This window comes from Drosophila rhopaloa, unplaced genomic scaffold (genome assembly GCF_018152115.1).
Source record: "Drosophila rhopaloa isolate 14029-0021.01 unplaced genomic scaffold, ASM1815211v1 contig_115, whole genome shotgun sequence".
In the NCBI taxonomy this organism is placed as follows: Eukaryota; Metazoa; Arthropoda; class Insecta; order Diptera; family Drosophilidae; genus Drosophila; species Drosophila rhopaloa.
The window spans coordinates 9,010,492-9,022,664 of record NW_025334990.1 but is presented as its reverse complement, the minus strand read 5'-3'; the positions used below and the strand labels follow the sequence as shown (position 1 = coordinate 9,022,664).

Sequence of the window (12,173 nt, the reverse complement as noted above, 5' to 3'; positions counted from 1 at the left end):
GGGCGGTCGGACTGGGCGTGGCACTGTGCATGCAGCCAGATAAACGGGACAACAGCATCATGACTCTTGGCATATTTCACAGTACAGTTTCGCAACGAGTGTGCTCTGCTCCTAAGTTGACTCTAACAAATTGAAAATCATTGAACGCTGGCGAGGGAGGGGCGAAGCTGTAGGGATGTAACTGCAGCTGAAAAATATTGTAGCATACATTTAAGCAAATTGCAATTAAGGTGAACGAGTGCGGGGCTGTGGGGAATGCATGTTGTTTCGTTTGCCAGCCATTACCCTGTTCATTGGACCGACTTTCGCCCCCCGAACCCCACTTTTTCCAGCGCCTGCTGACAAAGTGTGCCAATACGGAACACAAAGTATGCAACAATTTGCAGCATAAATACTTTGTGGACCACCACCCCGTCCACAGAACTGTGGAGGCCATATGCGTACTTTACTTTTGTACAGCCACCTGCCAACTCACCCACGTAGCGGCTTAGTTTTAATGGATTTCTGTGCAGCCCGTTTTGTGGTCTAGTTTTGGTAGAAGAAATGCGTTCTTTGTTTCGTTTTGTCATGGCAATGTTGCAATGCTAAGTTAAATTCCTGGTAGAGATACAAAAAATGTTAAAATTTTAGCCACGTCTATTCAAAAAATTTTCTGTCCACTAGCGATTCTCATACGAGCACAGCGAAACTTTCCTAATTGCAAACAAACAAGGCACTTAATCGCGACACACATGTCGTATACGTAATCCAAACAGCAGAATTTCTGTATGCGGTTGCTGCGTTGGTGGCGCACACACACACACTTACTTAACGCTCCGTTAAAACGAAACTAAACTCCAACTTCCGCCTGCCCGCCGAACACATAATCTAAAATAATTTGTGCGCGGTGAAAATTTACACCTGCTCAGTTTGCCACCGCTCCTTTTCGACGCCTTGCGTGTGAAACATTTTCCAGCAATTGCATGCAACAATTCCCCGAATGCTTAAACATTTTAGGCACGCTTCCGACGACGTCGTCGTCCAGCCAGGGGCGTGAATTTCTTTTCTTGGCCTTCTGCCCCAAAAAAAAAAAGAAGCAAAACCCTTAGCGAAAACTTGATTTTCGGGGGCAGCAACGGAAGCTGGGACTGGCAATTTCGCTTGGCTGGCGTCACGCATACGCCCCGTGTTGCAGCAAATCAGCAAAGGCGGTGAATTTCAATTAAATCCCAAGCAGCGGGCGCTCCCGCACTCAAAATGAATAACTACTATGGTTTGGCTGCCCAGTAGCTTGAGGCCTTGGTTTATTCCGAATTGTTATTGACTCTAGGCTATATTGAAGGCTTAGGTTGATACGAGGGCCAAACCCAAACATTTTCGTTACCCAAACTGCCCGAAGTTCCATTGGCGTTGGATTATTTACTTATGGCAAAGTTGGTAAATTGAAACGTGCCTATGTCAAGTTTTCCGGAGGCGGAACGCTTTAAAATTCGCACGTAAATCCAAACGGATTAAGGACTTGTGAAAAATTGCATCAATTTGTGTTGTTTGCATTCGTCTCTCTGCTTTGCAGCCGAAAAAACAGCGGACAGCTTCAAACTAACAGCCAACATAAAAATGCCAGATTTTTTTCCACACTTGTTTTCCCTTCCTCTCCTTTTCTTTTTTTTTGTACAACTTCTCACCGAGTGTTGTGTGTGGGTGTGTGTGTTTGTGTGGATTTTTATGCAAATATTTTGTCAGGTAGCCCCAAAGTCCAAAATAAACCAGCCATGACGGGGACTCCCCAATGCGAAGCCACAGTTAGCTGGGATCCCGGCTTTGCCAGGACGACGTGGTGCAACTAAATCAAATCAAAACAAAAACAGCTCCGAAATGGCAACTCGGGCAGCCATTTTGGCATAACAAGCGCCATGCAAATTGAGTTCCGCCGTGAGCGTGTGTGTGTGTCTCACTTTTTTGCCCGAACTTTGCAAGTGATTAGGTTAAAGTGTTTGGTTTAAACAAGGCCAAAAAAAGTTGCATGTGTCTGCCGACGGCTGGCGTCACTTTTTAAAGTTAATTAAATGCCTGCCAACTTGCGCGAAGTCTCAGCCATATTTAGAGCGACAGTTTTGGCAGTTTGTCGCAGTTTTGGCTTTAATTACAAGACGTTGGCAGATTTGCGAGGCTGTGGTTGTGGCCAGAGCTTTGTTATTGCCTTCGTCCAGAAGCTGGCGTTTATTGTTCGTTGTTGGAATGGGATAATACCAATACGAGAGTGGTTCCATTTTGATGCCACTCTGGTGGCTTACACACAATGCAACCGCCGTAAAGCAAAACACAAAATGGAATCCCGAAGAACAGCGTAGACCAATTTGGGCGGTATATTCTGCACATTTCTTTTTCTGTGCCTGCCAAAAATTCAATTAACTTACATGCCAAACCGCAGCCGGCATGAAAAGGGAACTATTGCCCTCTCCTCCACCGTGGAAAATCCGCCCCTGGTCTATGTAAGCCGGCTTCGTGGTTTCCCCTTTTCGGTTTAGGGTTTAGGTTTTTTGATATCTGAGGAAGTCTTCAACTTTTGGAATCTCGGGGCACCCGCTTTAATGCCTTTACTCATGCAACAACAATAATATTTGCTTACTTTAAGTTTTAGTTTTATTTTAAATTGGCACAACTAAAAATATGTTTTTCGTTTATCTTTTGTTTCGTTTCATTTTTAATTTGCTACCGCTTATTGTTGTTGCATGCATTGAATAATCAAATGTACAAAAACATGCACGAAAACATGCAGTACCGACACTGCCGACACCACAACAACAACATGTACCGACACATCACCAACTCCACCACCACCACCACCAACAACAACAACAACACCAACAACAACAACAACAACATCAACAAGCTCCACAACAACAACAACAACACCATCACCACCATCAACTAGTTGTCCCAGCTCAATCGCACAATCTTTGTCAATTTAAAGAGCCACCACTATTGGGACCCGGGGCCGCCTTCCCACCATTCGGAGCCCCAGAATATCATCCAACCACTCCCGAGAACTGGAAGGGCGCCGCCATCCATCCCACTGGCTTGATGAAGGAACCCGCCGGTGTTGTTCCCGGACGCAACGCCCAGGTGGCCTTCACTCCGCAAGGACAGGCTCAGGTGAGTATTCGGGAAGATTCCAGAGGCTGTGTACAAATATAATTGCTATTTGTCCACAATTTCTGATCAAGACTTCCCCATCCTGACCGGCAAGGCAGTATTTTAATTAACTCTTGTTGTTCTCCTTTCTTCTTCAGGGCGCCGTCATGATGGTCTACGGCCTGGACCACGACACTTCCAACACGGATAAGCTCTTCAATTTGGTTTGCCTGTACGGCAATGTGGCACGGGTAAGTTAAAACATTTAAATTACACTTAAATTGTAAGACAAAGGCTGGCCATTCTGATTTAATTGGGACGATTCGCAGACAATTAAATTTAAATTACTGGACTGTCAATTGGGAGTGACTTGGAAAAAAATTGATTAACTGAAATGGAAGTTTAAAGAAAAGGATATAAAGATTGTACCTATACCAATTTTATAAATATTGAACATAGGATAATATTAATATTACTTACTGCAATTGGATTTGTCCATTAAGATTGTGGTCGATAAATTATTCTAACCTTTTTTTTAAAGTCAAACTTAAATGTTCGTTTAACACCCCACTCGAGGGAACAAACGCCATGTCCTATCTTCTGGCCAACCCTTTGCTTATGACCTTTTGGATTGTAAAAGAAAAGTGAAGAAAGGAATATCCTCAACTTGCACTTAGCCAGAAAGCTGACAAAAAAAGGGAAATTCGCATTTCATTGCCGCTGCTTTGCTTGGTCGTCAGCACTTTGCGGTTTAATATCGGCCGAACGAAAAAGGTGTTTTTGAGTGGGAAAGCCAACCGCAAGACCACTTTGTGTCTGTGTGCCATTTGTAAATGTGCAAATAAAACGAAAGGCAATAAAAGGACGAGGCCAGGACAGTGCGAAGACCAGCAGTAGCAGTAGGCCAGCGAGCAGTTGAATCGGCAAAACACATTTAGATAAAGCGTTTTAGATTAATATCCCCGCCATATGGGTTTCTATTTATTCTATGTGTGGGTAAGGGAGTTGCCTCGGGACAGCAATCAGTGCAGCGTCATCAGCTTTATCTGTAGGGGCGTGGTGGGTGTGTCACTCCACCCGAACCTTACTTCATCCTCCTGCTCCTGCTCCACCTCCTCCAACAATGGCAAAACGATTGGCAAGTCGCTTGTAAATCAAAACACGATGACGACCAAAAAAGAATCCATTAAAAAGCTTTGGCGAATGGCAATTCGGAGTGTGCTCATTGTTAGTCGCCAGGCGAAAAGGAAAACCCGCCGGGGGAGCATTTAGTGCAGCCACAGAAAATGCCTTAGCTATCTAAACCAACCACTTGCCACCCACTCACCACCCACCGAACAATGAGTTTGTGGGTAGAGCGCTGCCAACATCAAAGTCAAATGCTAAAAACTTCTTTGGCGTGTGGCAGAGCTTTCACTTTATTGCTACTATGATTCCGCCCCCCCTATGCGAGTGTGTGTCCTTTGACAATTGCGCTCGCCAAGGACAACGCGGTGGGTTCCCTTCGCTCCCTGACATGTTTTGTTTAGTTTATGTCTGTGATAAAGCGAGTCAAGGCGACTGGAGGAGACCACACGAACCACTTTCACTGCACACTGAAGTAGCTGGGGGGCCAAAGGTTATTCAACGTTTCAAAGGAGTTATATGGTTAAGGAATTTCAGTGTGCCCTATACTCAACGTATGGAAACTCTTAAAATATCACTTACATGCGTGGACCTTTTAGCGTACGATTTTGTACTATGAATAAGAAATGTTACTTCCAAACCATGAATATATTTCCTTAATTGGCTTAACCTAAATTACAAATATTAAATCTCTTAAAAGCATTCTGTGTTACACAATTTCCTTAGGCATTCCCACACAAATGGAAATGGTTTCGCTTCACATTACTTTCAAGCTACTTTGTTTTCAGTTTTTTTTGCATTCGCCCTCCATTAGCCAATAATTTAAGTGACCTTTGCTTTACTTTATTTCAACCGATACACCCACAATTCGTGGCAGGACTCTCATTTGGCCATTACTTTAGTGGGAGGGCACGATAATTCAGGGCGCGGCCATTTAGTTCAGTTTCTTTCTCTGACACTTGCAGTCGCTGGAGGAAAGAGGAGTAGAGTGGCTGGGTCAAATTTATTGCGAACTTCCTGTCCGAGACGGAAACTACTCATTAGCCATTAAAAATGATTATGCGCAAACATTATTCACTGGGCGGCTAAGCCGCAAACATACATTTCTTCATTCTGGCCCTCTGCTTTCTGCCACCCACACGCTTTTAAGCCCAACTCTTGGTTTTTGCCCGAGTTTTCCCCCATCGCAAAGCGTTCGGTTCGCTGCGCCTGTCGCTATGCAACTGAGTTCACAAGAGTGAAAAGCCAGGGCTGTTGCCTCATTATAAAGTCGATGGGCATGTGTGTGTATTGATGTGTGTGCGTTGGGTGTGTGGGGGTGTTCTGTTTGGATGTATCTGCGAGTTTATGGGCCGACATGTTTGAATTGCGAATGAGAAATTGATGGCCACTCAATCAAAGTGCCGTTGCATGAGGTTCCTTGCCCCAGTCTGTTTTTGTGACCATCCCACACCGTGTGTTGGTGTTAATGGGATTCCCATGAGGAACCATTCGGGATCATGTCTTTCCTGAATTATATATAAACGAAGCCCGGATGCCCTTGGCCTCTCTGGATTCCAGAAACGGAAATACACAGTATTAGATTTCAATAATAAGAGTCCCTATCCTAATAGGGTTTGGCATAAACATTTTGCTGGAAGGAATTTGATTAACCTGCCGAAAAATGTATTTTCTGAAATTTCCAGCTGTCGAAGTTGACTGGGAAAGCTGTCAGATATGTCCGTGGGACCCAGGGGAATTCGCTTGAATTGTGTTTGCATTTTGCGATTTGTAATTTCCACTTTTCCACCCAAGAAAATATTGCCGAGCACAGTTTCCTTCCGCCCCAACGAAGCAATCTGGTTAATTATTTCTGGGTCCGGGCGATGAAGTCATCAACAAATTGATTTTCAGGTTAAATGGCATGACAAAAATATAGGGAGCCAGGGACTTCGACAGACTGTCAGCAGCAGGGCAAAGGTTTGGGCCAAGTCAAATGGCGAGTGTGTCTTTAAAGGCCAACAAAATACACGCACTCAATTAAATACGCATTAAAAAAACATTTGGATACAATGTGTGGGGTGGCCTGAATGGATGGATAGAAGGGAATGGAATGGGCGATGGGTGGGAGCATAGGTCAGGCAGTGCTGCTTTTAAGCTGCGCGTGAGCAATTAAATCAAATGGCAGAGCAGACACCATGCCACATTGCACAACAAAGCGTTCTCGGGCGAGAGGGTCGCATTTTAATTAACGCAGTGCCGCACTAGGGGGGTGGTTGGTTCATGGGGTGGAAAGTGGCAAGGGCGCAAAAGGGGGGGGGTGGTGAGCAGCGAGCAGCGAGCAGCACAACACAGCTCATTAGACACGCACCGAATGTTTGCCGCTGCTGTGGCTGCGGCTGTTGACCAGCACTGACCATCCAGCCATGAAGCGCTCTTTGATTTGGCCAGAGAATCCTGCTTGCGCGGTTCTATTTCCAGTTGTGTGTGTCTGTGTGTGTGTGTGTGGTATCCTTATGTTTGCATGTTTGTAATTTCATTATCCTTTTGTTTCTGGGGATTCAGGGGCTATCTGGACGCTTTCTGCTTGACTGATTTATGGTCTATATTTATTTTTATACATTGGTTTATTTTTATGATTCCGTTTCGTGTCTCGCTTTGGGTTTCGGTTTCATATTCGATAAGCCTCATTTAGTTTTTATTTACTTTTGGCCAGTCCCTACATTCGTACTCCATTCAGGCGTATTCGTTTTGATTGCGGCCCACTTTAGACACACTCCATGAGCTGCCACAAAATACCAAAACCGTGCATAGTTCCAATGCGGATGTGTCGGGGGGTTTGGTTTAATTATAAGCAAATTGTTTGTCCCATTTACACACAGACCGCCATTCCCCGTTGCCTTTGTTTACTTTGAAATGTTTGCAGTTCATTATAATATAATTGGGTATATGCGAAGGACATGGGTGATATTTAATAATTGAATAATTTATGTAATGAGCTTATAATTTGTGCAGCATGCTCGGAAAAAAAAAACGTATTGATTTTTACGGCCCGAGGAGGACTTCTTGCCTGTTTTTTGCTTGTGCAGCTAGCCTCCAGCTGGCAATTAACTTGGCCAAGTGCCTGCAGACATAATTAAATTCGGCCGACCCCAACTATAGTCGCAAACCGAGCGGAAAATATATATCAAGATAGAAAAACTAAATGCCAAGCTCGCTTTTCGCGGTGCGTGCAATGAACAGCAAAAAAAACTGACATCAATACGCCAAATTAAGGCATTTGAAAAACAAAATTGCAGCGGCCGTTGTCCAAAATTGGACAGGTGCTCGGTCCGCTTCTCTAATTCGCCGGCCAACCGAGTCAATTGCGAAAACTCGTTTCAGCTTTTGGCCAAAATGCAGCCCCCTCCGAATGCCTCCTCTCGGCCCCAATGAGTTCAATGCCTGGCAGCGGCCAGCAAATTGATTTGCCAATGCAACCAGTCAACCAACCAAGCGAGTGAATGAACGAAGAATTATCCAAGCTGAGCCGGCAGCATTTCCATTGATTTTCACTTTCTCCCGGCTCTGGGTTCGTTTTGTAATTATTGCTTGGGAAATTATTATGGTCAATTACTTTTATAACGCAACAAATCGCTTTCAGCGAGGTGTGAAGGATTACGGGGGGAAAATAACATATTTCTTAGCACATTTTTATTTTCGTTTTCCAAAACTCTTTTTCGCTATTTCAGCATTATCAATTTCCTATACACATAATAACACAAGGCAGTCTCAAATGACATTTCGAATATTTGTCAAGTGAAAATCACAAGCAATGATAATATTTTCAGCTATTTTTGGCTATTGGGCACGTACACGACTGACTTTGATGACCCAATAAGGGAGGGCTTGGCTATAACCATTGTGGGAGTGGCTCATATGACAGAAACGCACACAATGAATGGAGAATTAAGGACGCCATTCTGTTATATAATTGCGTTTGAAGGAAATTTTAAATTGAATTCAATGAAAATGTAGAACTCTGCTACGTTTTTCCCCCTGGCAGATTGGGTTAAAAGCGAGAGATGACGGCGACAAGAGAATTCAATCAACCTGAGGCACCCTTGGCCAGGGAAATATAGTGGAAATCGAGGGGAAAGGCCATAGTATGGGCCAGCTGGGGCATATAATTTAATTTTACGGGGCTGTGGTGGACGTGGCAGGTGACCAACCAACACTGATCAAATGCCGTCCCCATCGTCACTTGTGGGAATACCAATTATGGCGAAAATATGAAAATAAAATACGGCTTTTCCCTCTCTTTCAGATCAAGTTCTTGAAGACCAAAGAAGGCACCGCCATGGTGCAAATGGGCGACTCGGTGGCCGTTGAGCGTTGCGTACAGCACTTGAACAACATTCCCGTGGGCACTGGCGGCAAAATACAGATCGCATTCTCAAAACAGAATTTCCTTTCCGAGGTGATCAACCCGTTCTTGCTCCCCGATCATACACCCAGCTTCAAGGAGTACACTGGCTCCAAGAACAATCGATTCCTGTCGCCGGCCCAGGCCAGCAAGAATCGCATCCAACCACCTAGCAAGGTAGGCTTTCCAGGGAAACCCCTATGAATTGTGATATTTAATATAATTTTGTATCCTTTCAGATTTTGCACTTTTTCAACACACCGCCCGGCTTGACCGAGGATCAGTTGATTGGAATCTTTAACATCAAGGATGTGCCAGCCACCTCGGTGCGCCTGTTCCCCTTGAAGACCGAGCGCTCGTCATCGGGATTGATCGAGTTCCCCAATATCTCACAGGCAGTGCTGGCTATCATGAAGTGCAACCATCTGCCTATTGAGGGTAAAGGTGAGATAGTGTTGTGTTTAAGTGTTATTCAAAAGAAAGTCAAGTTTATATGTGGCCATCCTCCTGAAAATTTACACAAAATTTCTCACTCTCTCTCTGTCTTTTATCAAAACCTCCAAGAAAACTTCCGCCCCAATAAGTAGGCAACACAACGTTGTTTTTCACCCTGTTGTTCCACTCGAGCCCCACCCAAAAATCGCAGCTGAACGACAGTGAAAAGTTTGGCAGCTATTTTGCATGGCCTTTCGACTTTTGCTGTTGTGCAGCAGCATCAGCATCAGCAGCAGCAGCCGCCCATCAGAAATTACACCCACCATCCGCCATTCAAACCAAAAACCACTTGCCGCCTGCCCCCAATGCAAACTTTAACCTTTCACGTTTCTTTGGCTTGTTTTTTTTTTTGAGAGAGGGTGGGTAACAAAAACTTTTCAGTTACGTTGCCTGCGATGAAAATTTTAATTTTGTAATTAAGATAAACAATTTCAGTTTGCAGTTATTCATAAATGGGTCGCGTTCAACCCGCTAGCGGAGTTTCTCCAACAATTAGTCTCAGGACTCGCGGCTCGGTTACAAATGGGTTGACGACCGATATAAACTTTTCGCATAAATATTTCACCACCAGCAGGTCCTCCGAAAACAAATTACTATTCCGCAAACTCTAGGGTTTTATGAGCTTGTTTACATGGCCAATACTCATTTGACATCTAGAATATTTAGCAATGCATTTATTCAGAAAGGTTTACGGAAAAATAGTTCTCTTTTGCTTGACTTTGACACATCTTAAAAACAGCTTACCGCTGCTAGTGCCATGTGGGGGGAAAATCGATTAGAAAAGTGGCCAACAGAACTGTTCAATGCTCATGCATAAATTGTCGATATCCTCGATTTGATTATTTGTCGCTGGCGCATTTGTGATGCTGCTCCGAGGGCTGCTCGAGTGCATGGTAAATAGTAATTAAAAGTGCATAGAATGCAAACACAATCGCACGAATGCATAGGCATGCCCCTTCGCAAATGGAAATGCAAATGCGAGTGCATGCTGATGGCAAACACAGGCCAGTGCGTACTTTTAGGCGGCAGAATTATGCTGCAAGCAAATATATGGCTCTTTTCACCCTCCATCGGATGTACATATACCATATTGCATTTTGATTGCTAGGTGCATACAGGCAATAATACCATACACCAGTCGTTCTAGCTGCGTAAGACCATTCAGCCAATGGGCTTCCATATTATTGGTAGGCAAACGGCTTTATTTTATTTTGAACCCATCCAACAACCCATCCAATACCTTCGCACAATCAATGATTGCGCTTGCAAAATCAATAAAAATAAATTCAAAAATATACAACACTTATACACTATACTACACCATAACTTAATGAATATGTGTGAATATAACCATTGCTCTCGTCAAGGAACCACACCACCTTATACATGTTTTATGCGTGCTCTCTACCCCCCTCTTCCACACAGGCACCAAGTTCCCATTCATCATGAAGCTGTGCTTTTCCTCGTCCAAGAGCATGAATGGGGCCTGGAATAATGCGGCCAGCGAGGGCATGATCGAGAAGGAGAACGAGGTCGACACCAAGGTGGACATCTACAATTGAGATTTGATTTCGATTGTGTAAGCAAGCAAACAACAACCGGCTTATCTAGAACACAATACAAAACTATACTGAAGGGAGGGGCATTGGTCGTAGACAACAGGCAAAAGACAACAACAACAGCAGCAGGAGCAGCAGCAGCAGCAGCAGCAAATGCAGCAGCTACAGCTTCAATTTCAACTTTAACTTCAACAACAGATCGACAAACTTGATGATGGCTTACACATTCGATAAAATATGCTGACGGAGAGGGCTGCGGCAACAAGTGAAGAATTTTAAACAAATTGATTGCTAAATCAACTTATAAAACCAACTACCATTAATTCAATTAAGCGCAAACGCATGTAACTTTTCTACGAGCCATTTGCATAGATTTTCTGAATTCACCATATATCAATTCAGCTAATTAATATGACAGCCTATGTACGATATGGCCTCGTTCAAAAGCCACACCGAATAAACACTTATGCACATTACATTACATTACATGCGTTTGCGTGGCAACAACAAAACATGCAAAATAATGTAAAAAAAATTTGAATTGTTATTATTGTTACAATGAAGCATTAGGACTTTCTCACACAACAGCAAGAAAACGGAAACAAAAACCAATTGTAAACTATGTAATGTTTAATTGATAAAAAACGACAAACAAACCAAACCAAAAATAAATAATTGTAATTCAAAACGAAACCATGTTAAAATAACTATAGAAACTCTCTGCCCCCGCCACGTTCTTCCCCGCACGAACTCTCCTCAATGACCTTCACCCCCCACCCACCCGATTTTCCAACACCCCTTCATCCCACGGCAGATTTCTGTATAGTTAATGTAATATGATTTGAATTTGGATTCGAACATATTAACGCAACATAAAGATAAATTTCTTTGGACAATATTTCGACAAGTATTCGGGCGTGAGAAAAAGTCTTAACAAAAAATATTTATTGAAAGAATAATATTTGTGTAAATTAAAACCAAAAATTTAGCAATTTTAAATGAAATTTATTAATTTTAGTTATGCAAAAACATGCTCTGCGAACTGCTGCACCGACCACTGCAGTATGTATGGCAGTTGATTTTAAATTTCTTACTTTAACGCACATAAAGCAAAAGGAAAGAAATAAAAACTTGCACAAGCCAATGTTTTTAATATTAACAAAACAAGTAAAAGACAAGATGGTAAACATAATTTTTGTGCTTAATTTACAAAGTTAAAAAAGGCATAAATTTATATGTATGAGATGTATTTGTATTTACATTAAAATTAATTTTAATTTACACTTAATGTAAAAAGCAAAATAACTAAAACAAAACAAAAGAATAAAAAAAAGCAAGCTAAGAAATAAAAAAGATTAAAACTAAAACAAAATGTTAAGTGCAAATCGAAAAGAGCACTAGCATATTTAAGAAACAGCATCGTTCAGATATGCAGACAGCAAAATCTATAACAAAACAACATATTTTTGAGGCGTTTTAAAATTAGAAGACAGAGC

At 42.7% G+C, this 12,173-nt stretch overlaps 1 protein-coding gene across 25 annotated transcripts in view; it reads left to right on the top strand.

Annotated features, from left to right (window-relative positions):
- The window catches only part of LOC108050738 (heterogeneous nuclear ribonucleoprotein L-like), a 104,542-nt gene extending 93,172 nt beyond the window's left edge, over window positions 1-11,370 (top strand). For 12 of the 25 annotated variants that reach the window (XM_017132551.2, XM_017132552.2, XM_044462060.1 and 9 more), the window contains 5 exons: window positions 2,759-3,135; window positions 3,273-3,365; window positions 8,525-8,800; window positions 8,863-9,067; window positions 10,544-11,370. In XM_017132551.2, the coding sequence (XP_016988040.1) occupies window positions 2,759-3,135; window positions 3,273-3,365; window positions 8,525-8,800; window positions 8,863-9,067; window positions 10,544-10,680 (1,088 nt within the window). In that variant the 3' untranslated portion in view covers window positions 10,681-11,370. The remainder of the gene's footprint in view (window positions 1-2,758; window positions 3,136-3,272; window positions 3,366-8,524; window positions 8,801-8,862; window positions 9,068-10,543) is intronic. The other 13 variants (XM_044462065.1, XM_044462064.1, XM_044462071.1 and 10 more) reach the window with 3 other exon arrangements.
- Window positions 11,371-12,173: the final 803 nt, after the last annotated feature.